The 27772-nt window shown below is 38.8% G+C and overlaps 1 protein-coding gene across 1 annotated transcript in view; it reads left to right on the top strand.

Annotated features, from left to right (window-relative positions):
- Window positions 1-27296, top strand: part of LOC134528325 (uncharacterized) — a 563803-nt gene extending 536507 nt beyond the window's left edge. Inside the window, exon 4 of the mRNA XM_063361859.1 lies at window positions 25962-27296. Coding sequence (XP_063217929.1) covers window positions 25962-26059 — 98 coding nt within the window. The 3' untranslated portion in view covers window positions 26060-27296. The remainder of the gene's footprint in view (window positions 1-25961) is intronic.
- The last annotated feature ends 476 nt before the right edge of the window (window positions 27297-27772 follow it).

The raw sequence follows: 27772 nt of genomic DNA, 5'->3' as shown, positions 1-27772 counted from the left end.
ACACTCAGGCAAATGCCACCTGCTCATTGGCTATTTACTCGTGACACCTGTCAACTGGGACGCTTGTGATTCGATACTTTTTTGGTTGAAGGTTTTTCATTGGCTCAAAGTCCTTCAGATAAATTGTGACTCAATCACAGAAGCAATATAAAGATACAGTTATTTGGATTCTAGCATATCATGAAATGAACCCGCGAATTTTTCCGGTCTCTACTTATAATACGAAACTCTGACACGACATTTGAAGTATAACCTTTGAATATATATACTGTATAGAAGTCGCCAGCCCAGGTTAAAATTTCTAATACGGTTTTGAGTTAGTTGGTTAATTCACCGCCGCAATCGCCACCATCTCTAAGGCATCGACTTGTGGTGGTCCCTAGCGGACAAGTGTCGAACTCTTCAAACACCCCTTCCCCCTCCCGTTGAACGACCTTGAGCTGCAGTGAATGATGGATGAGGGGTGCGGGGAATGACAGCGGGCGACAGTGCTGCGCTCTAACGTGTAAATAACAATTAAGACGATACAGGGCGTTACGGCAGCGCACTGCAGCGGTGAAGTTCCCAAGCTGCTCATCACACGCTTCTGGAAAACGTAGAGTAAATCCTATCCACTCGCGACTTCTATACAGTATATATATTCAAAGGTATAACTCTTTAAAACCAATGCTGAGCGTGATAAATTTAATTGATAAATAAAATAGACGCTATTCAAATACAAAAAAAAATTCTGACGCGAATCACATATATGCTTTTTGCGCTCGCGGCTAGAATTCGCTGCCTGAATCGTAAAACGTTGCTTGCTACCTTCAAACACGGAAAACAAAGCAGCACGAAACAACAGTCAATTTTAAACTATTAGAAACGTCTCCGGCAAAACCCCGCATTTGGACCCGATTTTCGACTAGGAATCTTATTAAAAACAGACAAATCTTGTTTAAAATTCACTTAACAGTTAATATAATAAAGTTTCCGCACAAGTTAAGAAGTTGGCATTACTAAAATATTAACCTGAAACATTTAAAGTACATATTATAACACTAAGTATATGTTAGTATTTTTGTTTTTGCTCAAAAGACTGAAATCAGTCTGTAAATACTTACTACAAACAAACAATACGCAATACGATACTGAGCTGATTAAATATTATTAGGTATATTATAATGTTGTATTAAAAAATGTAAAAAAAGTCCATTGACAATTGAACCACGATTTAACCACGTCCCTATAGTATAACAAGCGTGCTCTCTACCGCTGTGCTACTAAATGAGCATATTGGGAATTTAAAAGGAGAATATGAATTAACAATATTGTAAGCCAGTTTTGTTCAGTCTTTTAAAACTTGTAATTACTTTTTACTATGACTATTTTCGTTTACCCAAAATATTCCACTGTAGTTTCACTATCATCAAGTTACATTTGGCACAACAATACGTTTGGCATGATCCGTAATTTTTTTTATGTTGCTGCACGTGGATCAGCCATCTTGGTCACACTTTTCCGTTCATTGACTTCCGTTCCATTTTCACGAAATTACTCCTACTAAATGCCGTAGACCGGGAGATGAGAGATGTTTGCACATAATAAAAAAAACAGTATTACACTAACAAGATTTAACCGTCAGGATTTCCAACCTGCCGATTCACAACCACGCATAACACGGGGAAAAAAATCGTCGGCTTACAATCAAAAGTCTAATACACACGTTTTTTTTACAGGAGAGGCAAAAACAAATTTTTTTTGGGGGGGGGGGGGGTAAATAATGGAAAATACAAATATGCTATAATAAATAAAAATGTAAAAATAAAGTGATATTTAATTTATAAAGAAAGAAAATACATTGTGTAAATGATTTGTTAATTTTTTAATACACAGATGGTATTAAACAATAAAATGAAGAAAAAGTAAGACATAGGAATTTCAATTAATTACGATAGATTTCCTTACATTCATAATTAGACGATGGAGGTTTTACAGGCCTGTGTGTCATTAATTTATGGACCAAAGTCTCTCATTCAGATTTACGAGGTTTTGATAGTAGCCTGACGAAATGTATACGGTGTGATTTTACACTGAATGTTGTACATGGCAGCAATCTCCATCGGTGCTGGTGCGATTCCACGCTAGGGTCTGGAAAAATTCGCGGTTTCAATGACCACTAGGACAGACTCCACGATTCTATATGTACTCGGGAAACTATCGCCTGGTCATTGGCTACCGACTCGGGACACCTGTTTACTGCGATTCTTATGATTCGATACTTCTTTTGTTGAGTTTTTGCCATCGGCTCAGAGTACGGACCGGAAAAATTCGCGGGTTCAATGACCTGCAGGATGAACTCCATAGTTCTACGTACACTCGGTCAAATGCCACCCACTCATTGGGCTGCTGTCTTGTGAGGCGTCCCAACGTAGCAGCCTGTGATTCGATAAAGCTTTGGTCGGGCGTTTCTCATTGGCCCAGAGTCATCCAGGTGAGTTGTGAGCCATTATAGCAGAGGCAGCACTGAGGTACAACTATTTGTATTTTAGCCTGTCGCGAAATGAATTCGCGAATTTTTCTGGTCTCTATTCCACGGCCGCGCGAGTAGGGGTCGGCCCGTCGCGCTGTTGCCACCGGCAGGAAGTCACGTGCTCTGCGCCAGGCACGGGCTGTCACCGCACGACGGCTCTCGTCGTCGGCGCTGTTTGCCGGCGCGCGAGACGTCCCCGCGGTCCTGCGACAACATTTCGCTTCAGGAGAAGGAGAAAAAAAAGCTGTAGGAACACAAGGGCGCGTGTCCGCCACGCATCACGTCGAGAAGCCTAAGATGTACATCAAGTTCTGCCCCTGCCCGAACACGCCCGAATATTCACCTTCGGCCAACCTCGGGATTTGTATTATTTTTGCGCAGGTAAAATGAATTCAAATATTAAAAGTGGTCGGTTAGGTTAGCTACATTAAAACACTTTAAAACACTATGGACGGTTAGTTAGGTTAGCATAGCTACATTAAAATAAACAGAGAAATATAAATTAATATAAATAAACCCGAGGTTGGCAGAAGGTGAATATTCGGGCGTGTTCGGGCAGGGTACAGAAATTGATGTACTTACATCTTAGGCTGGGGTCACAATTGAAAAAATAACAGTAACTGTAACAGTATGTCGTGTGCATAGGATATGAACGCCATGTTTCCTAACCTAACGATTCACAATAGCAGAAAGTTGGTCGTGTGCATGGGAGCGAGGTCGTGCGCATAGGAATGAAATGAATATATTTTATTTCGGTCGCGTATGCATGGCACAACAGCCAATGGGAGAAGAGCAGGGTGCTTTTTTGGCGGGACTAGAAATATGTTTATATTTATTAACCATATTGTGGTAAGAAAATTTCGAGATAATAATAGTATTATCCTTATTTTGAAAGTTAATATGTTTATTTACTAACACTGCTAACAGATGTCGCATAGTTCGCGAAATTTCATTGGCTGAAATTAACAGTAAGAATTAAATTGTGAACCGATTTCGCAGTTCGCACAGGTCGTGTGCACAGGTCGTGTGCATGACTTGCTATGTACTCGCTTAATTTTTTTAATTGTGAACCCAGCCTTAGGCTTCCCCATCATGTCTAGGACCTGTCGCGCGGTCAAACTTTTCGTTTCCAACACCTTCCAGTATATTGTGTCGAATAAACTTTGGAGCGTTATGACGTCACCTAAAAAGTAAACAGCGCAGCCATGTTTGTTTGACGATTTGGATGACTTGAGTTTCCATCATATATACGCATATAGGACGGGTCATGAAATAAGTTGGATGTTGGATGCGATCGGCCAATCAAAATCGTGCCTAGCGATAACTGAAATGACATCCGTTTCCATCGCGGCGATTCTTTAAACTGGCGAAGAGCAACATGGCAAGTATAACTAAAAATAATTTTAATATGAATGTCGTGTGCGAAAACATTTTTTTTTTTGCGTAAAAATGAAACTATATTTCTATAACTTTAAAAAATAAATATATCTGAAAATTTATTTCATTATGTAACGAATATTATGATCTAAATTTATTCATGTCCCCCCCCCCCTTTCCGATATTATATAAAAAAAATTGCTAAATATCAGTGAAGACTTGTAGGTTCTGTGTGAGAAGTCACGTGGCTACGCCTATTGTAGGCCCATATGCCAATTGTTAGTGTCAATAGTATTGTAAGTTTATTTGAATACACGTGTTGAAATTTTTATTTTCCAGTGATTTTCCACCCCCCCCCCCCCCCAAATACCCGAGAAAAAAAATCGTGTATCCGCCAACCAATCAGGATGCATTTCAGAACAGCTGCAGGCTTTCGCACTGAGGCTGCTTTGCTTGCGGGGCTCTTAACTGCGTTGAATGCGACCGACGTTCCGGTCGACGTTACAGTCGCCATCTTCAGGGTAGCAGTTTTCCCACTAAGGGACTTTGAAGTTGTCTGACCTTGGGCCCCGCCCATACCTGGGAACACATGCGGTGTGCAGAGCTTCAGATAGAAACCACTCAAGATATCCGAGTGACGTTTGTTGGGTGGATGAGTAGTTCTGTTTCTGGTTTTAGTTTCTAAACTGTATTTTTAGGAGAGTGAAAATGGCTGGAGCGAGTGTTTTCAGAACAATAATTTTCAACATGATATGGTACAAATTTTCGAAATACACGTTTATCTTCCTTTCTCCGCCATTTCATGTTATGGTTACCTCTCGAACTCAAATCTCACAGTTGCCCCATGCGCGACGAGAAGACTGCACGTAGAGGCGACACCGCACCTTAAACACCAGCGAGCGTCGAGCTTATCATCCCGCCTCACTAACGCAAGCTAGACGGGCCACTAAAGAGAACTCAAGAGAACTATGGAGTTCAGCCAAGTGGTCAGATGATTCGCAAAATTGCAGGGTCTATTGATTGTGATCCGGAAATAGTTAAAAATTCGAATCAAATTCGTAACGTCTTCAAAATACCAACAGCAAAAGAGAAAGGTTGAGAGAAAGTTTGGTTTGCCTGAACAATATTTTTATATTTAATTATTATTTAAATTTTATTCATCGTATATTTATTTTAGTTTTATTTATTTGTTTTATTCAATGTGTTTAATGTTTCAACACCATAGTTAATATTTTTCATTTCTTGTACATTATTTTATTTTGGACCCCTGGAGACGTAGATTCGGATTCAAGGGGTATACTATTCCAAGTATTATTCGGGATTGTAATTCGAGATTCGGATCCGAGATCACTAATAATAAACACGCGCGCGCGCGCGGAATTATTAGTTTGTCCCAGACAGACCTTTTATCCTGAACGAACGCAAAGAGAGCGCCAGCAGCTACGCAATCCGTCGAAGACGTCGCGACCTCGCGGTTGAACAAACACGTTGTTGACAAGCGACCCCGCTCGTTCTCGTCAGTTCTCGGTTGTTCTCGCGGCCGGTCGTCGCGTCGCCGGCAACAATCGGGTCGTTACGAGGCAATCGCACGCGATTCAACCCTGGGCTCCGTCTCCTGCGCGGAGGTCGGCACACGCCGCGACGCAGTGCGTCTTCGAGAAGACACGCGGGGGACGCACCACAACGCCGAACGTACAATAACGCCGAAAACCATAGCGCCGAATGCCAAATTGACTACAACGCCGACAGCTAGAAAACCGCTGTGTACCGCAACGCCGAATTACCACAACGCCTAAATACATTAACGCCGAAAAATATCATTCATTGCAGGACTGCCACAAAGGTTAGGTCAGGTAAGGTTAGGTTAGGTTAGGCTAGGCTAGGCTAGGTTAGGCTAGCCTAGGTTAGGTTAGGTACACAAATTCATTCAGTTGTTTTTCATTTTGCTCCTGTGCCCCCCCTCCTCCCCGCAGCAACATTTTTGGGCGTTAATGTATTTCGGCGTTGTGGTACACAGCAGTTTTCTAGCTGTCGGCGTTGCGGTCAATTTGGCATTCGGCGTTATGGTATTCGGCGTTATTGTACGTTCGGCGTTGTGGTAACAAACCAGCAACGCGCGCACACGCACACACACACGCACTAGTTGGCGTCTGCTGTCCGTTGGCTGCCACATTTCACCTCCCGGCCGGATTGCTACGTGACTTGAGTCATTTGAGCACTGTTCGCCGCAAATTCAAGAAGAACGTTGGTTTACAAATTATCCAGAGATCTTCGTATGTTTACCGTTTATCTTCGCAAAATTTTCGGGTAATGAGTTCACTTACGTCAAACATGAATGTTCATAAATAATCTTGGCATATTATCTCAGATTTCTTCCACGTGTTTTTTCACTCTCAAAACAAAACTCGTAAGTCAAAATACGATGTAATTTTTTTTCGAAGATCCAATTGTCGTAAATTAAGAACTCTTCGTAATTTTACTGCAATTTCAAACCGTGTAGAGACCGGAAAAATCCACTGATTCATTCCTCGATAGGCTAAAAATTCAAATACATATTACCTCCAAGCTGCTTTTGCTGTTGGTCATCTGTTCATCTTGACGACTCCGGGCCAGTGAGAAAACCCTCAACCAAAGAAGTATCGAATCACAGGCGAACCAGCTGGGACGACTCCCAAGTCAGCAGCCAATGAATAAACAGAGGATTGTGTAGTCTTTCCTGAACGTAATCGAAACCGCGAATGTTTTCAGTCGTATTCATTAGAATTTTATAAAGTTTGCTGTCGTTTTAGTGTACTTTGGAGCGTAAAAAAAACTGTCTTTGGTCCAATGAAAAAGCAGTTCGAGTGTATAACGGTATGCATTCCAGTCTCTCTCCAAGTGACGAGAATTCTGCAGTTCTCTGGTGATGAGACGTCGGAAACCCAAGTTGCCGGTCACGTGATACTTAGGGACTTGGTGCGACGAAATACAAGCAGACGATGGAGGAAATTACGTTTGATAGCTATATTTAAGCTTGTTTCCAGGAAAATAGACTTGTTCACCGATACGCACATTATGACATTTATTACTGAAACATACATGCACTTGGTACACTCGAAAGCTGATACATAACCTCTTAGAAAACATAAATAACTGATAACGTCTGTATCTGATGATCAGTACTGCAAGTCATGTCTTTTGATATAACATCACGTCTCTCGTCAACGTGCAACGAAGTGATGTAAAGTAATTCGTTATTTTTGTGTTGGGTTGGAATAATGTTTGATCATTAGTCTTTGTTTATCATCGCAGCCTAGCGAAGTGAACGATGAGGAAACATTCATTATTATTTGTGTGCTTACAACCTCCTTAAAATGATTCTGAATTCAGTCCAACTTCAAAACAAAACGGAAAACACACAGACAAAAACACGGTCCCTATGCCAACTCTTCACACAGGCTCCGAGCAACTGCTAAACACTCGCAGGATACGAAATGAGGAACGTTGTCGCTTGGAGCACACTCGACAAATGCAAGCAATTATTTAAAGTTATACTTTTTTAGACGCGTTATGAAAAAATTACGAGTGAATGCAACGAAATTTTCACAAGATGAAAAAGAAAGCTACATACAAATAAAAATGATATATGTTTTTTTAAATATTATACTTAGGTGACTAGTATTAAATACTGGTCCATATAATTAAAAAAATATATTTATTGTGATTATTAGTGATATAAATTGTGTTTATAAACTTTTTCAAGTGTATTTATGTAAGTGAGGTTATGTTTCCGTTTCATAATTTCTGTCCATTATAAATTATTACATTATTATTATTTAATAAATAGTAAAAATAAATAAATTAGAATAAACATTCACAGTATTTATTGTTTTTATAACAAAAACTTTACCTCTATTATTTTACTAAATTAAATAATATAGTTAAATTTATACACGTGTTTATATTAATATTAAATACTAAATATTATTTCATTTTTTAATTTGATTGAATTTATACTTTTCCAATCGTATTTATAATATCACTCCATACATTTTATTATTTTATTTATAGTCGTTATTTGCATGCAAAATTAAAGTTTTTTTTTTTAACCCAAGTAAGTATAGCTTCTAATGCGCGTACAATAGGTACACACACACTTTTTTTCTGTGTTATAATGTAGACTCCATATATTTTAGACTCAAATATTTTCTACTTAATTCGTTCATAATTAATTCCTGGAACAGAAGCATGATTTCATTTAATGTTTAAAGAAGTAATTCAGATTATCATATGTTACCTTAAACAGTTTTTCAAAAAAATATTTTAAGATCCTAGGAAATCTTGAAGCTGAGATGAATGGAACAAGTAGTTACAAAATTGAAAAGAAAAGAAAAGGTTGTTAACTTGTATACCAACAATTTTTTTACTGGAAAATAAAATATTTTTATAGATGGCCTCTCAGGGTTAACAAGCCTAACGTAAGAATGTAACATTCAAACGAATGTTATCTTCCAAACGCCATACTCACCCTTCACTGACGCCAGTTGTCTGATCGAAGCTCGAGTGTTTTCTTACGATATTGTTCTGAGCCTTCTTATCTTCCAAAGTAGAATAGTTTGTGCAAGAAGTCAATATTTTCAAGAATTAGCTGATGTGGAACATGCTTTTACGTAATGTAAATCAATCAGCTTACAAGCACATAAATGTAATGTTGAGTGACGGGATGAGAATTTTATTTCGAAAAATACGCTATTGACTAATATCCGACTTTGATTATTATTGATGCACATAATACATTGAAAAAAATTGATTAATTCTTCGACAAGGAATTATAATTGCTTTCAAAATGTCAAAAAATTCATACATAAAATTCATTTGATCATCTATGCTTGCCAACTTATATGTTTTCAAATTAGTATAGGTCGAATTTTTGTACGTACAGTTTCACATTTGTGTCCGAATTCGCCTGAAATATTATAAATATTTACTATAGGCCTGTTTGAATTGACTAAAGTTCAAGTTGAAAGTTGTAGGGCAAGCAGTTTCTTTCATTTGTTCGTAAGATGAATAGTAAAAATTTCAATATGTCAACAATTCAATTAGTAAGACGTTCAAAATGCAAATGTCATTTGAAGTCACTTTAAATTTAAATGAAAATTATAAGCGATTAAATTAGTGCGAATGACGTTCGTACGTCAAATGGACTTTTTTCCCCCTATAAATTCTTATCCTTGATATTTCGCTGTGGCAGTTGCTCTATCTTTTAATATGCTCGTGGCTTCCAAAGGTTTTCTTTGAAGACGCGCATTTCTTGGCTTAAGAACAGAACTTTGTTCTTTGACTCCCGCGCGCCATAGCTTGCCAGTCTCTCCTCCATAGCTGAAACGTCACTGATATTATTAGACGATCTGATAATATCCCTTGGCTCTTGTTGAACGAGCAATGCATCAGTTTTAATCTCGAAGTTTATTGCCTGTGGAATCAATCAAGTTTATCGGTTTTGTTGAAGAAATGGATTTACGGAAATGATTGCTTTTCAATGTCATGTTTCGTAGATATGTGTTAAGTGGCCCTCCTTATTCAGGGATGTATTTGTGTTAGTGAGGCGGGATGATAAATGCGACGCCTCACATCTTTTGGAATTTTAGATTTTAGAGAACATATGGAATGTTATTTACATTAAGTTTTTAAAATGCGCGTCATCAACAACGCATTTCATATATATTTAAATTAAATATAAATATTGAAGTAAATATAATTATGGAAACTGTGGTTAAATACAAATTGCTTCGTTTTACCACTATTACGAAACATCAATGAGTCTTACATGTGAATTAAATTTCAAGCAATAAAAATGTACTTAGTAATTCTTGTACGATTTAAGTAAGAAAATAAATGATAATTTATTATATAAAGTTTTATAACTGTAGTAGTTTAGAAATCCTTATATTGATAAAATGGGCACATACCTACTTGTTTATACTTGTATTAGTTAAAAATGTAGTATTTGATTCAAAACAGTATTTTAAGTATCAATGCTGTCAACTGGCGCGCAGTCTTTAAGTCGTGCATTTGGCAGCTATGAGATCTGAGTGGCAATCTTAATATTATATGGCGGATAATTTATTAAAGGTTAATGTGTGGTGCAACTCCCCTGAGTGCTTTCAAAAATTTTGAACGGTGTTTCATTCTGAAAACATGCATTATAGCAATATTCACTCTCCTAAATATATAATTTAAAAAAAAAATAGCAGATCAATGACCGGCCGCCATATTGGATTGTGACGCCACTGAGGCCATCTTGGATGACATAGATCGTTGACCTTAACCCCTGCCGCCATCTTGGATACAGCAATTTTGTTTTCTAGAACTTTCCGCCATCTTGGATTACACCTTTTTGTTTTAGAACTTTCAGCCATTTTGGATTCCGCCATTGTGAATTACCTCACGTCTGCCATATTGAAAAATCGTAGCCTAATTATTATAAAAAATTGGGAAATATTCAACGTTTATAAAAAAATATTTAATTACTTTTTTTTAACAAAACAAGTATCTACACCGTGTACCTTGGACTGGGTTAATAAGACATTATAAAAACAACAAAAATATTATACAGTTATCAAAATGAAAACAGCAACTAAGCCATGGACCTTGGAGCCGATTTATTCGGCGAATGTACATGTAAATATAAACAGCAACTTTCTACAAACTATTTTACTGAACTCGCTCGGGTTATTTTTACGGTGTAGATGTGTACCATGGAGCACAAGAAGGAGGAACCTTTGAGCGAGATAACTACCGCAAGCGTCTCGTTGGGAGCTATTGTGCGCTGGTTCTCCCCGTGTTTATTGTTTCGCAATGGAAAAGTTATTGTCGTTATGACACTGATATTTGCCCTTGACATAAAAGTTTGAATGTGTGTGGTTGGCTTAACTGATGTTGCCTTGTACGTGTACGTCGCCAGGTCTAATAAAGGTGGCTTGTAGCGAAGGGACCTCCCCGATTTTAGCGATCATAAATTTGAACCACGCCTCTGATTTTAAATTGAGCCCAACAAGGGCATGAGCCTTACCTGTCTCGACCAACCAGGAATCTTTTGTTTTTAATTTTTAACAGTGATTACGAACCAAAATTTATCAGCGGTATACAAAAGTTCACTAAAGAACTGAAATAAAAATCGCAATCAACCCTCACAACACTCGACAACAAATAAACCGAATGTATCTGGTCATGCATTGCCGCCTCGCATTCCAGAGGTAATTGTTTTTGATCCCGAGAGAATGCGCTTCATTTGGTAGCCATTCCAAACCAAGTTGTTGAAACCAAGATGGCGTCTTTCGACGACAATTTTTCCCCCTTAACGATTTCGCGCTGCACAAGAATCCTTCCCCATTGAGTCTAAAGTGGAGTATTTCGTGATGTTTACTGGTGAGATGCCTCAGAGTTGTCAACGCTGTCTGACTTAGGTGTGGAAACATGACCTTCAAAGGTCGCTGTGGGTCATCAGGTGGTGGTCTTTTATGTGCTTCAGCCATAGTTGTCACTACTTTTAACCTCTACCGCGGTCGAACGAAGGCTATACACGAGCCTTCATGATTGCAAGTTGTGACTTCAGTGGGTTCGCACCAATTTTCACACTTTTTTTCAAAATCAGCCCTTTTCAGGCTGCGCGCCGTTCAACTTGAATGGTTGTATGGTTCAAACATTATCAAGTTCGGGACATTTGAAACAGAAGTTCAATACGTTAATGTCTTCTTCAGTTTTGATGGTTCCGTTTTTTGTCTGAATCTGGTGCAACAGCAAAAATTCAGTAAGTTTTTGACACCCTCATTTTGACATTATTTACTCATGCATGCCAACACTATGTCGTTACTAATTTTGATACGCATGGACCGGGGGGGGGGGGAATCTGATGCATGGAATAAGCAGAACACTTTAAAATAAACAGAAAGTTTTCCTTAAAACATAGTTTTGACTTTTACGTTTATCAGTCCCGTGCAGGATGAGAAATTATTTCGTTCATCTTTGTCATATACGATGAAGTAAATAAAAGCCATAATGTCAAACACGAATTTTAGGCATCTAGCTAAGAATGCGCTGCGTAGAGTTTCAACCAGTTGCTTACTTAAAAAAAAAATACCGTGTTAAGTTTTCGTGCAGAAGAAAACAAGTTTGGAAGATCAATTTTAAAATGTCTCGCACTTAAGCGACATATTTGGAGACCCTCTTCGTAGTTTCTTATCAAAAATAAAAATCAATGGCCTTATTTGGATTTAAGGGTGTGCAGAGCTTACTTGGGTACATACAAACTGTGTGCAGAGCTTCAGGGGGAACAAAAACCACGCAATTTGAAAACTGCTCAAAATATCCTAGGAGAGTCTGTTCACGAACAGCATTTAAGAATACGCTAAGGGTGGATGACTTAGTTCAGTTTCCGATAAACTGTGTTTTTAAACGAGTGAAAGTGGCTAACACGCGTGTTTTCAGAATGAAGTTCAGGCATGAGACACCCGGTGGAGATTATTGAAAACGCTCAAGAGACTTGAATCACACCGTTATCTTCATTTCTCCGCCGTATAGAATAGTGGTTACCGCTCATATCTCGCAGTCGCTCTATGCAACACGACGAGAAGACCGCGCGCGCCAGTTCAGAGCCGTGTGCTTAGAGGCGAAACCGCGTCGCGCTTTATCATCCCGCCTCGCTGACACAGATGCGTCACTGGCCAGGCAGGTTTCTCAGAGACCTTCCAACACATCGATTTAGCGGTCTTTCGATATATTGCTCGCAGTGGCGTAGCCAGGATTTGTGTATGGGGGGTGTTAAGAAGCATGGCCCCCCCCTTCCCGTATTAAAGCGGGGGTCCGGGGGTCCTCCCCCGGGGAAATTTGGCTTTTAAGGTGTAAAATAGTGCTATTTTAGCAGTTTTCGGTACTTAAATTTAAATATTGTAATGGTAAATTTTTTTATTAATTTTAATATGAAATTTGTTTGAGTGATGAATACGACATTAATTAAAGATTTGGTGCTAAGGGGGGGGGGGGGTTTGAACCCCTAAACCCCCCCCCCTGGCTACGCCACTGATTGCTCGGATTATATCGATACTGATAAAATATCGGCTTGTAAATATCGATATTTTCGATATACCGGTCTATAACAATACATAAACTTTCACCCATGCTTTTCTTACCATAAGAAATTATTTGAGTATATAATGTAATACGTTTTTTTATATACAATACAAGTTTAGCTCTTAAGAGCAAAAGTGAATACAATTAATTTTCTTTATTATTTTTAATTTACGTATTTACTTTCACGTCATCGGCCAGTGCCCTTGCCCAATAATCACTGCATTGCATTGCCTGCCACTGCATTGCATTGCTTCAACTTACCAACCTATGAAATTCCCTACTGGGAACTCCAATATTTCCTCCTTTTAAATATTTTTTTTACCCCCTGAACTTTCAGTCCATTTTATTATTATTATATTATGTCAAATTATTTAAAGATAATTTTAATAAAATTTATTTTTGTTTGAAGATATGGGTGCGTGTACTTACGTAGGCGCGTTAGAGGTTATACTTGCTTGGCGTAGTAATAAACTAACTTTAATTTTGCATGCAAATAATTAATATAAATAAAATAATAAAAGGACTGGAGTGACAGTATAAATACGGTTGGAAAAGTATATATAAATTCTATCCAATTAAAAAAGAATTAAACTTTCAGTATACAATATTATTATAAACATCTGTATAAAATCAATTATTTTATTTAGTAAAAAAATTGAGATAAAGTTTGATTAGTAATGAAAATAAATAATTATGCTGAATGTTTATACTAATTAATTTTAATTATTTATTAAAAAAATTATAATTTATAACACAAATAAATTATACAAACGGGAACATAACCTCACAAATACTCCCATGAAAACGCCAGGAGACTACTAAAACTTCCACATAACCTCACTTATAAAATTACTCTTGGAAAAGTTTATAAAAAAAATTCCATCACTAATATTCACAATATTTAAATATTTTTTTAATGATATTGACTAGTATACACTATCAATGAGCCTTATAAGCACATATATAGTATTTATTTGTATGTTGTTGTTTTTTTTCATCTTGTGAACATTTCGTTGCATTGGTGCGCGTGCATCTTAAAAACTCACTCTCATTGTTTTTTTGTTTTTTTTCATAACGTGCCTAAAGAATTGTAACCTCAAAAGAAGTGAAATTCTGATATCTGCATCGTTAGAGGAAAAACTGCGCAAGACAGGTCTTCAGGAGATATGGAACGTGTGTAGCATAGCATGCAACCACAGAACAAGGAGACAGATAAAAGTGCGACTCTTACAATGGAAACTGAAACCATTTTTTTTTTGCACGACACGTGACGTTATCTGTTGGGTGGACCCATAACTACTAGCAAAAAATCTCGGACGGGAGGTTCAAATCTAAAGTGTTAGGTTTATGACTTTGATTTAACTAGCTAACTAATTGCTTAGTGAGATATATTCAAACTGTACGAGAAACACTCAATGCTGTTATAAAATAATAAAAGAGCATGTTCGGAACAAAATATATCGGCACTAAAATATCGATAGCAAATTGTCGATATGTTGAATCTGAGGTACCTATCTAGACGTGGTCGCCAGGACGGAGCCCGCATGTGGGCCGCGAGACGGGCAGCCTCGCTTCGTGCGCGGCTGGGACCGCAGATGTGGGTCGCCGGCGCTCCCCCGCCTTCGCCCCTTGTTGGGGGGGGGGGGGGGGGGTGGAACAACTCACGCGCGCGACCTCGGCTCCGAGAGCAGTTCCGCCCGCCGCGCCGGGAAGCCTAGATGTACAAGTTCCGTCCCTGCCCGAACACGCCCGAATATTCACCTTCGGCCAACCTCGGGTTTATTTATATATATATTTATATTTCTCCGTTTATTTTAACGTAGCTATACTAACCTAACTAACCGTCCGTAGTGTTTTAAAGTGTTTTAATGTAGCTAACCTAACCGAACACTTTTAATATTTGAATTCATTTTTCCTGCGCAAATTATAAAACAAATCCCGAGGTTGGCCGAAGGTGAACATTCGGGCGTGTTCGGGCAGGGACAGAACTTCATGGACATCTTAGGCTTTTCTCCGCCCGCCTGGCCGCGAACAGCGGGGAGTTGGCGTCTGGGACGAGCACCCTGGAGGCGCGCGGTCGCTAAGGGCGACACTGGCTCGCGCGTCGGACGCCTCGCAGCCCTTACGCGCCGGGCACCGAACCGCCGGTGCTATCTTCGCGGCGATAGCGCGCCCCTGTGGTGGGACTTTTCCAAGCGGCGACCCCAAATATTTCCTGTGAAAACACCCGCGTTAGCCTTTTTCGCTGTCTAATAAAATACACCTTACTTGTATAGAAACATGCACTGGCTGTAAAATGCTATTCGCAATCAGACACTTTTATTGAATCTTTAAGTGTTTCTTAATCGCGGGGCTCTACACACACCAAAAAATAAAAATAAAATTATTCACAAGAACCATTTGTTATTAATTTTATATATATCAGCTTTTACATTTCTTTTGAAAGTGAAAATTACACCATTGAGATTCAGACTCGTGAGACACTGCATGCACGACAATTTCGGTTCGTAAATGGCGTTATTTCTAGCTCCCGGCTTCTTGGTTTCTTTACTTTTTCTTTTGTGTTTTACCTCTATGCACTCCTTAAGTTTATTTATTACTGAAATGTATCTTGTGGCATTTGCGTCAACGGTTTTTAATATTTCAAATGAACACGCCAAGGCATTTTCCTTTTTCCTTCGACCATGATACTCGTCACTTTTCACCACAGAAAGGCATGGTTCTGATTAGTAGTTTATATTGTTATTGTTCCGTTACGTCGCGAGACATGGTCCTGCAGCATCAACTGAACCGGACTGACGCCGGGAGATCTCGCACGCTCGGGTCAGCCTGCGCAGTCCACTTCTGCGCAGGCTTAGCTGATTGTTTCCCCATTCGACTCCGGATAGTTACGTTGATTGTGAGAAGTAATGCATAAGCTATTACCATGCAAACAAAATAAATAAAGTGTTTTGTGGTGTGGCATAAGAGAAATTGTGCATATGTACAAATTTACATAGAAAATGCTCTTTTTTTTTTATTACAAAACAGCATTAAGTGTTACTCGTACAGTTTGAATCTCTCTTACTAAGCAATTAGTTGTCAAGTAGTTAAATTAACATTATAAACCTAACACTTTAGATTTAAACCTCCCGTCCGAAATTTTTTGCTAGTAGTTATGGGCCCACCCAACAGATAGCGTCACATGTCGTGCAAAAATCATGGTTTCAGTTTCAACTGTAAGAGTCGCACTTTTTATCTCTATCTTTGTTCTATGGTTGCGTGCTGCACACGTTCCATATCTCCTGAAGACCTGTCTTGCGCAGTTTTTCCTCTAAGGATGCAGATATCAGAATTTCACTTCTTTGTTCGCTCGAGAAAAAAAATGGCACGCCCGTTTAACAGCTGAATGACACTCAAAGCTCGGTGCGTGTTATTACGGCGTATCCACGGCCATAGCTGCGGCCTATGTCGGCCGTGTCCTATTTCCCCGCGCACAGCGGTACTCTCTTAACAACTCAGTAACGGTTAATGACCACGTGTCTCGTATCACCCGCGCCGCATTCTGCCCGCTGAGCGCTGCCTCATCTAGGCCATCCCGATTGAATCACGCCGACACCACCGCCGAAGTCGTTAACTGTTCCGCGGCGGCCGTGGCTGATAATGGGGCACGTTTATGTGGCTATGGTCACGTGTTCGCTCCGCCCCAGCACATTATATGGTAGCAAAGTGGTTTGGGGCTCGTCCTCCATTTTAATTTTTTGATGTGTAACGTCTTATACGTAGAAACCGGAAAAATTCGCGAATTAATTTCGCGGTAGGCTAAAATACAAATAGTTACTATACCTCAGTGCTGCCTCTGCTATTGGCTCACAACTCACCTGGATGACTCTGGGCCAATGAGAAACACCCAACCAAAGCTTTATCGAATCACAGGCTGCTACGTTGGGACGTCTCACAAGACAGCAGCCAATGAGTGGGTGACATTTGACCGAGTGTACGTAGAACTGTGGAGTTCATCCTGCAGGTCATTGAACCCGCGAATTTTTTCCGGTCCCTACTTATACGGCATTTTGCGGGAGTAATTTCGAGAATGGAACGGAAGTCTCATGGAACGGAAATGTGTAACCACGATGCTGCCATCTGTGGCGGATGGCGCAAGCCAAAGTTCACAAAGTCAAAGGGAAACTTTATTGTATTAACTAATCAGTGAATTTTAACGAGATTGGCAGTATTTTAATAAAAATTTATTGTCGTAAAACAGGTCCAAAACCTGGGATTTAGAATTTTTTTTCATTTTGTTTTCGTTTTCATCGGAGCCGTTTCATTATATACCTAGTTCAAAATTTAGGTCTGCAAATGGAATGAGTCGATAGTCGACGTAGCTGCACCGGCAGCGAATTCTAGCGGCGGGTGCGGAAACTACGTGTGATTCACGTGTCCGATTTTCGCATTATGTGTCTTTGCAACGCGAGATCACGCGTATTTGCTCTTCACCGAGGTTAAGTGTTGCACATCTCTGGCGAGTACTGAAACACTCGCTCACATTATTATGAAGTGAAACTTTCTTACAGTCGGTTGGGTAAGTCGACGCGATGACTCATCAGAGAGTAACGAAAAGTGAAACGCTTAGGAGTGGGGTGCTCGATGGTGGGGAGAAGAAGGGGTAGGAACGAATAAAGTAGAGAATCAGACAACTGTAAGACTCTATGCAGGTGTTTCGACGCAATTTTACATTTATTGTGACTATTCGTTGTGTACTTTATTGTTTAGCATTATCGTTCAAACGAACTATTGAATATATATTTTTTTTATCTTTCAAGTGGTTTATTGAAGTGTAAATTTTCATTTTTAACGCACGTAGTGGCCAAGCACAGATTTTTTAAAAAATTTAATATTCTAACGAAGAAATATTTTGAAACTTGTGACCATGAAAGTAAAGTGATATTCCTTATCTTGCTGTGAAATCAGAGAATGGACTACTAGTGTACTAGTTAGTAAACAAAATAAGTTAAACGACAAACGTGTAGACAAATAGGTATCAAATAATGTGTAGCGTATATTATAGATATATAATTTCCCAATTCCTTTAAACAAAGGTGTATTAGTCAAAACTTGACTCTCTCTTCTTAATCCAGAGAGCTGTCCAGCTCCACCAAAGGAAAATGTCTTCCCCGCTCACGAGTAATCCACCAAAAGCCAGGGGGCAACTATTTTAATCTTTCCCCTCTCTCCGTTACTTATTGCACAGCTTTTAAAACTTCAGAATGCAAAATAAATATTCTAATTACTGTAAACGTTGCTGTGCACAGAACATAAGTATTTCTGTACTCTTACGAACGATTCCTTTGGAAACCAGTTGCCGAGAAATAGTTTGTAAATACTACATGGAAGATATTGTAACTTTCTACAACACATGGCTATGGTTATTTTTGTACACATGAAACACGATTTTCCGCTATAATACTGGGTTTTTGTTACCAAAATTGGCGCATAATTTTATATTTTAATTTATGTTCCATTCAAGCATATATATAATATTTTAGACAATGGAAAAGGTAATCGAATATTAAATAACTCGATTTTATTTTATTATCCTTTTTTAATGTGCGCAGTTAATGCTGGTAATTTATTGAGGGAACGGTTTACAAATGACTTACTTTCATGTAAATGTACATATATATCGTCCCTTAACAGCCAGAAGGGCCAACATCACACTTTTTTAAAAATTGAGGTTTTGTTATGGCAGTAATCATGGCCGTTCGTAGTATGTCCTGGCATATCACAGAAAATTGTATATTTATATTAAATAAAAAAGCATCTTTGTAAATACACCATAAATTATTTATATTTTGTAAACAGGATTTTTTTAAATGTTTTAATTTGATCCTGAACAATTTGACATTTGTGATGTTGGCCCTTCTGGCTGTTAAGGGACGATATGTATATTTACATGAATATTTTTGTTTCATTTACATATAAATTTTTAAAGTGTGGCTATAACTGTAAGTGTAATCTGCACGTATCTTATTCAGTGAAATATTTATGATTTTCGTCTTACTATCAGGGTAATTCACGTATTTGGACACCCCCCCTTCCTCCTTTCCCCTTCCTCCTTTCCCCTCCCTCTCGTTGTCCCTGTGTTAGTTACTTCTGTGATCACTCGCGCGAACGTGGACTCTGGAAAAGTTCTGGGAAGAAAAGGAAACTAGTCGGACACGAACTCGAGTTCGACTACACCGGAGTCCGCAGAAGTCTTCGTGTTTGTCGTGAACACGTGAAAGAGTTCCCAGTTAGCGTCGCACCGTCCCTGTCGATGACTAGGTACCTACTGGTACCGAGGAAAAAAAAACCCGCAGCCAAGAAATTATACATGACTCGCGCGTTTCCGCTGAAATCCTCCGCCGGTTTCGGGCGGTATTCTTTGGTGGGTGCGCAACTTTCTGGGAAGCCTTGGGAATCACTGACCCCCCGATCAGGACCCGGAGTTTCCCCCCCCCCCTTCTCTCTCTCTCTCTCTCTCTCTCTCTTGTGCAACTTCGCGGACAATAGAAAAAAAAATACAATTTTTTATGATAATTCACACTTTTACACTATTTTGGTAATTTTTTAAAGTCGATTACAAACCTACCGACCCGGAAAAAAAATAAAGAGGTTACGTTTGAGAGAATTTGAATCATTTTACGACGATTAAACTTATTATTTATGTAACTGACTTAACATAATGAAACTTTCATTATAGTTACGGCCAACTAGACGAGCTGAAAACTACCCCCCCCCCTCCCCCCTGAAAAAAGTTTTTTTTTTTTCGCCTAACATTCATTCTATTGTAACATGAGTTAAAAATTTACAACAACAAAAAAAAGAAGGAAGTAAATGAACGTGGATAACTTGGAGCATCTGATTCGGGGTTGGTGAATAGTAGGTTTCCCCGTGCACTGTGAAGCGGCATGTCACGTGGCGAAACCTGGGCCTGAACAGGTGATGATTGCTTCTACGCTAAGTTGTTTCTGCTGTCCTTGTGATATCGCGCACAACACGCATGTTTCAAAACAAATATCGACCACTGAATGAGATCCCTTTCAGTAAGCTCGCCGGTCGATGTCTAGACGCCATTTCCTCTTTTTCGTTTGAACAAGATTCAGCATGTTCAACAAGTGATGGAAAATTAAAACAAAATTTTATTTCTGATTTTTTCTAAGTTGTTATTCGGTTGATCCATTAAGTTGAAAATAGGTAACATTCAGTAACTGAAAATTAAATGTATACATATGCATACACGTTATGGAATGAAATAACTGTTAAAAAAAATCCCGCGTTGCCAAAACAAGATAATAATAAGTATTATTGCATTAAAATCAGTCACTCACACATTCACACACAGACTTGAGCAGGAGGTAAGCCACGAAGTGATCAGGGTAATTAGGTGTTCCAAAGTTGTTTTTTCAACCGGTGTTTGAACTGAGCTACGTTTTTTGATTGCCTTGTCGCCTGGTCTAGTTCGTTCCAGAGCTACAACTCTGCAGTGGCTGCAAGATATCCTGACAAACATCTGGATGAATTCACGAGGATTGTCAGCATATTGTGTGTGGATCATATGCAATGGCCATAGTAGTTAATATTGGCTGGCAGGTAATGAGATGATCCCGGCTACTGTGCTTTGTAAGCGAGGATAAGTGCATGCGTATTACGTCTTTGAGTGAGTTTGAACCATCTAAGCTGCTGATGGTATTGTGTTAGATGGTCTCAGGATTTAAGATAAAAAACAAGTATTACACTGCAGTGTTGAAGATTCTGAAGTCGCATTGCTCGTTTATCCTTCAAATCAGGAAACAAGACACCGCAATAATCAAAGTAAGGCTTAATTAAGACCTGGACAAAAATGGTTGCAATACTAGGAGAGAGAATATTTGTCAAACGTTGTAAGCAATGAAAGAACTGTTTTTTCTTGCTAATTTGCATTATCTGCTACTTATAGGTTAAGGTTCTGTTTATAAGAGGGTTAGAGAACCGAATACCAAATCCTTCAAGCAATAAATTACTATGTTTGCTAGAAGCTTGCTTCAGATATCGTATGAGCGGAACCAATTAATATAGCCCTGCTTTATTCATATTCAACATAAGTTTATTATAATTTGTCCATTTATAAATGGAAGCATGATCATCATTGGCATAACTAATTGACTGATTAATATCAGTTGATTTGGTACGAAGTTATACTTGTACATCATCAGCATACGTGTGATATTGGCAATTATTTTAGGTATTTAGGTAAGTCATTAATGAATACAGTAGAACCTCACATATCCGACCATGACGGGACCGGGCCATGGTCGGAACGGCCAAAAGGTCGGATATCCGTAGGAGCAAAAAAAAAAACGCCTTTCCCAGCTATACAGTGTGTACAGTAATACAACTTTATTTGTAAAAATGTTGCTGTATACATTTCAAACATTTACTTTTGTTAAATTATAAATGAGACGATAAATACAATGTAAGCAAACCTTATTTAAAGAATTCAGTAATGTATTTTTGTTTCAGTTTTGACAAACTTGATTTTGCGGAAGTGTCCCTCCACTTTTTTTGCCCATAATACGTTACGTTACGTTAAAAAACATAGAACAGTACAAGATTATTGTACGAGCACATTCTACACCAACAATCACGTCTGACCTTACAGTTTGCGTCACTTTTTCAAGTCTGAACAGGCTCGCCAACCACGGAGACTAGGTCGGATATCCGGAGAAGTCGGTTGTGGGAAGGTCGGATATGAGGGGTTCTACTGTATAGCCATGGTTCAACTTAGCGTACAATGACAGTAAAATAAACAGGGCTCGCAGTGCCCTATAGTGTGCCTGGTCGGGGTTTTTGTCACACCTCGCGTCATGGGAACGCAAAGACTCGTCATTGACCGAGGCGACCTCGGCGTGGGTCGAACATTTTCCGTTAAACGTCGGTAAATGCTCGGACATCAAAGGCTTGTGGATCGATGCAAGAGCTTTGGTAGTTCTAGACATAGTTTTGGACATGTTTTTTTTTAATTCTACATCGTTCATTGTGGAGGAGAATATATGATGCGATACAATAACAGTTTTTTTTTAAATATTTTTTGTGAGGTTTAGTAACCAATTGTCGAACTACTGCTTCTGGGCAAATTGATTCTTGTTTGCGATAACCCTATTATATGTTCTATTAATTTCTTCCCCAATTCGGAAGAGTGCAGCACCCCTCTTCCTCACCTCCCCCTTATCAACGAAAGACAAGCTTCAGTACGGCAAGTCCAGAGACTTGCCAAGTCACGAGCCACCTGCGTTATAGAAGCGCCGGGTCGCTAAGGGCGACACCGGCTCGCGCATCACACGCCTCTTCGCCTCTACGCACCAGACCGAACTACCACGCAGTCTTCGGACCTGTAACGTTCCTCCATGGGACTTTGTAGTTTTTAACCTGGAATATTACAGATGAAGGCTTTCTGCACGTCCTTATACTACTTACAATTCTGTGTGTGAATTTTTTCGTATCCAAAAATTACATTTTATAAGGAAGCCATGAAAAATAAAATGAGTGTAGGCAAGTGCAATGGCTAGAGACCGGAAAAATTCGCGGATTATTTTCACGATATGATAGAATCCAAACAACTGCACCTTTCTCTGATTAGCTTACAGTTTATATGAAGGACTTTGAGCCAATGGAAAACCTTCAACCAAAAAAAGTATCGAATCGCAAGCGTCCCAGTTGACGGGTGTCACACGAGTCAGTAGCCAGTGAGCAGGTGGCATTTGCCCGAGTGTGTAGAGGGTTGTGGAGTCTATCCTAGAGGTCATCGAAACGGCGAATTTTTCCAGTCTCTAGACAATGGCTGTTAAACGCTACTCGTGATCGTGCAGGTTGAAGAAATGCTGAGCTGTCGGTGAGGGCCGAGCCAGGCGGCCGCAGAGACGTGTATTATCCGTCACGCGGAGGGGCCGTGCGCCCCAGATGAGCTGGCGATTGCTCATGACGGCGACGTGTTGTGGACACACAGTCCTCTCTCTCCCCCCTCCCCCGGTGACAATCGCGCCTGAGCTCTCGCAACGAGGGGTCTCCTTTTTGCGCGCGGCTGATAGCCCCCTCGCGCGAGAGAGATAACTCCCCGCGGGCCGTGACGTATCGGCCTCCGTGCGCCGCGAGAAGCCGCGCCTCGTTAGGGGGCGGATCTCACCCCCCGCCATCTTGGATCCGCCGAGCGCATTAGTGGGGTCGTTACCACGACGCCGTACGTACAATAACGGCGAATGCCAAATTGACCGCAACGCCGACAGCTAGAAAACTGCTGTGTGCCACAAAGGCCGAAATACAGTAACGCCGAAAAATGTTGCTGCGGGGAAGGGGGGGGGGGGGACACAGGAGCAAAATGAAAAACAACTGAATGAATTTGTGTGCTAACCTCACCTAACCTAACCTTTTGTGGCAGTCCTGCAATGACATTTTTCGGCGTTAATGTATTTCGCGCGTTGTGGTGATTCGGCGTTGTAGTACACAGCAGTTTTCTAGCCTGTTGGCGTTGTGGTCAATTTGGCATTCGGCGTTATTGTACGTTCGGCGTTGTGGTGCGTCCCCGCATTAGTGCACATTGTTGCGAACATTGGCTACTCTTCGTGGCAACATCTCCCTTTCTCTGTGAAGTAATGTGTTACCTTCTCGACGTCTCTACGCGCTGACCCCCCGCCTACACGGCGTGCAGAGCTTCCGAAGAAATAACGCCGTTTTAAAACTGATCGACATATCCGAGTGGGGTCTGCTGACGAAAATCATTTAAGAATGCGCTGAGAGCGCATAAGTAGTTCTGTTTTCAGATTTCGTTTCTAAGCTGTATTAAAAAAAATAGATTTTCAGTATAATTTTTTGTCATGAGACGTCCGGTAAGGATTCGTTTCGTGACTTCAGAGGCTTCATGCATTACCCACGCAGTAAAATATGCATGGCCACACCCTGTGTGTATGACTGCGAAATTTTCCATTTTGTATAGGTACCGTCTATTTGGTTCGTGAAGGGGTGATTTATTTTCTAAATTAAACCACAATATTTAGTTACGGAAAAAAGATATATTTATTACAACATTTTTGCTACGCAGTTTAGAGCATGTTATGCACGTACTAGAATTTTAGTGTTTTTTTTTTAATTTAATTTAGCTATATTTAAGTATTACAGTTTAAAAAAAAGTCATACAACTGAGCATTAAAGATTTTTTGTGCAAAAAATGTTAATTTGTTTTATGAAAACCTTGTATTAATTGAATTGATAAAGTTGTGAGTTCAGAATACGATATTGAAATGTTTAAGGAAATTTATTGTGCTTGAAATCACTGCTTCAGAGTAAAAAATTTAAGTGGTTTAACTTTGGTTAATTTTTTATGAACCATTTGCTAAAACTGCATGACATAACCTTTTTTTTTAACTGTTTACATGTATTTTTGTATGGTATTGCTATTTTATTCGCTTTTAGGTAGATTTAAATAAATACTACCTATTATAGCAATTACCATGGTACGACTTTCGGAAAATATTTATACAGTTTTTCGTTTAATGGTCCACAGACCCCAAAACCATAGTCAACTCAACTCAACTTCGTACGCACAACATCGAATTTGAACGAATTTGGTATTAATCATATAATTTTCACCTAAAACTTTAGTCTGAAACAATTTTTGATATTACAAACCATAACTGCAAGGGGTGGAAATAACAAGGAAAGACAAAATGTCATTACTTTTTTTAGTAGATGTACTATCAAATCCATTTTAATTTATTGTAAAACACCTAAATTTTATCTAAAATATTTGGCTGAAACAATTTTTGATGAAACGAACTATTACAGTAAAAACAGGGGACGACAATAAAAAATAACCTTCTTAGTATCAAATTCGTCTGAATTTATTAATAACCGTCTTAGTGGTAACTTGAACCTTTGTCCAAAAATTTTTTAACGGTCACATATTAGTGCAAGGGATGAAAAATTGTGTTTAAAGATAAAAAAAATAATTGCATAACTACCTTAGCAGGCTTAATATGAAATCCGGTAAGCCATCCAATGCTGGATGCATTAAGTTAAGAAAATTCAAAATATTTTCGCTGCATGGAATATGAGAAAATGTTAAAACGATTTTTTTTATATTGGCGAACATATAGGATGTTATATCCATTACGTTCTTAAAATGTTCCAGAAGTTTATAGAAGTTTCCAAAATATTTCCAGAAGAAATAGGTGCTTCGAAATCTATCTACGACTGTAGACTGCGCCGAAAGGGATTTCTTTTATTTATTATGTTATCTTAAACTAAAGCTGTAAGTCACATTAAAAAACTTACTTACAAATGGTAATAATTTTATATTTAAAAAAAAATGTGGTGTGGCTGTGTCATGGACACGGCCGTGTGTTGTTCGTAAATACGTGTACGTAACAGGTAATATTTTCTAAATAAAACAAAATAAATAAATACGCTATTTTTTTATTTTAACAACACATATATTCCCTGTAACTATTTTACACTAATGTTTTATATATGCGATCGATAGATTTTGACGAGAGCTGACGATTGAAACCCAAACGAACGTCGTAGCTTCTCCGAGTCAAAGGTTATACCTACTAAATGGAAATCTCGAAACGCATAAAAATGACCTCAAAATGGCGACGCTTCCCCCTTCACCGCGCGCGATGCGTCACAGTCCTCACTTAGCGTAACGAATTCTTTGATCCTTTAGCTATCCAGTGGCGTAATTAAATTTTGGATGGAGATGATAGATATGTAGCTGCAACACCAAACTCTATCCCCCGATTTTATCATTATTTTTTTTTTAATTGCCTCGTACTATGGAAGCAATTTTAAAGACGTATTCACGTCAAAAAAATTTCCAATAGTTACCTGATTGCAAAGATGCGACCAGCAAGTGTCTTAGGTAGGACAGTGGGATGTGTTCTGACGTCAGGTGGTGTCTCTTGTGTTCCAGATGCCCCGAACGACAGCGTGTACATGATATGCGGAGTACTGATTGCTATGCTGCTGGTAGCAGTCATCATCGTGCTACTTGCCATCACTATCAAGTGAGTGTTTGCTGTTCGCTGAGTTGTGTGGGAACTGAACTGAAGCATCGCCGCTACAGCAAATCATCTGTCCCGAATCAACATTTCTTAAGGTGTATCCCGTTCCAGGTCATTATTTCAAATTTTCGTTCTCAACGCGGCTAAACTTGTAGACTTTTCGAGTGGCCGAAATTCAACAAAATAATAAAAAAATATATAGACTACGGTTCATACTTCTTGCATAATTAGCTGGCAAAGTTTGAATTTTTAACATTTTGGTGCGGTATTGGTAGGAAAAATAATTGAAATAAAAGGCTTAAAATTTTTGGGTCTAATAGCAATGTAGGTCGCTATTGTGTGGTATGATTTAAATTTATTTCAGAAAAAAAAATTAATTTTATTTAGCCTTTTAAAATCATTACAATTCTGAGGATTTTTAAGCATAGATAAATCAATGTTTTCTGAAAGAAATAAAATTATATCGCGTAGCCAGCAAAATAGACTTTAAACCTAAAAAGTTCCAGTTTTATATTCCTTTTCATTTTTCTTGTAAATACTGGGGGAAAACGTTAAAAATGCAACTTTTCCAGTTAATTATGCCAAACGTTTGCGATGTATATATATTTTTTCCATTTCGTGAAAGTCCAGCAACTCAAAAAGTCAGCAATTTTAACCGTGTAGAACGCAAATATAAAATAATGATTTGGAACGGGGCATAGATATACAGGAACCGAAAGACGTTATAATGGTTTAAACAGTTTCTATGCCATAACAATTTTTCATCACCTATATTGAAAATTTCCGTTCGTAAATATAAAGAACACACATTAAGAGATTTTTGTAGAAGACCTTAACGTATTGTTTATTAACAGTTGACTTCACAGGGAAAAAAAAATATTTGATGCAGCTAGTCATTGTTAACTTCACGGATTCCATTAAATTATATACTTACTATTCTTTAATGAAGCCAGATTGGGGAAACCAAACGATGTGAAGTTATTAACAGCCTAAAAAAACTGTTGAAACCAATATGGCGTCTTTCGACACCATCTCGGCCCCTTAGAGCCCTTTCACACTGGCAACCGAGTTGCCAGACCTGGAAACTGCAGTTGCCAGACCTGGAAACGGAAGTTGTAGCGCTGGAAACTTTTCACAAGGATAGTTAGTTACCCGATTGCTGAGATTTCAGTCGACGTTATCCAGTGTTCTCCTGTTCGCTGAAATGAGTGCCTTGAGGCCATTTTAATTGCATTGATAGTGGATGAATGTGTCCGTAGGAAGAAAAAGAAATCGAGACAAAAGGAATTATCGCCTTATCCTATCAATGCTGCCAGAGTGAAGGAATGAGCTCTCTCTATCTTATTACCTCAATTTTTAACTGACGATAACTTTTTTTTAAACTAATACTTTAGAATGGAATTAGCAACGTTCTTTGAACTATGCCAAATTTTGAAGTTAGAAGATACCAATATGTGACGAAATAAAACTGTTGAGGATCGAGTTGAAGTTACAATCAGTAATTAATTTATGAATGACATGACACGATTAAATGACCAAACAAAAGTGCAAAATTTAATGAATTAAGAAACATATATGATCATGATATAAATTAATCGAGTATAATTCCTGAACATTATAGCTATATAATAACGAATTAAAAGAAAATTGATGATATTCCGTCATTTTCGTACCACATATATATATATATTTTTTCAAAAGTTGATGAGCGTAATCAACA

Source organism: Bacillus rossius, chromosome 1 (genome assembly GCF_032445375.1).
Source record: "Bacillus rossius redtenbacheri isolate Brsri chromosome 1, Brsri_v3, whole genome shotgun sequence".
In the NCBI taxonomy this organism is placed as follows: Eukaryota; Metazoa; Arthropoda; class Insecta; order Phasmatodea; family Bacillidae; genus Bacillus; species Bacillus rossius.
This window is presented reverse-complemented; position numbering and strand designations above follow the sequence as displayed.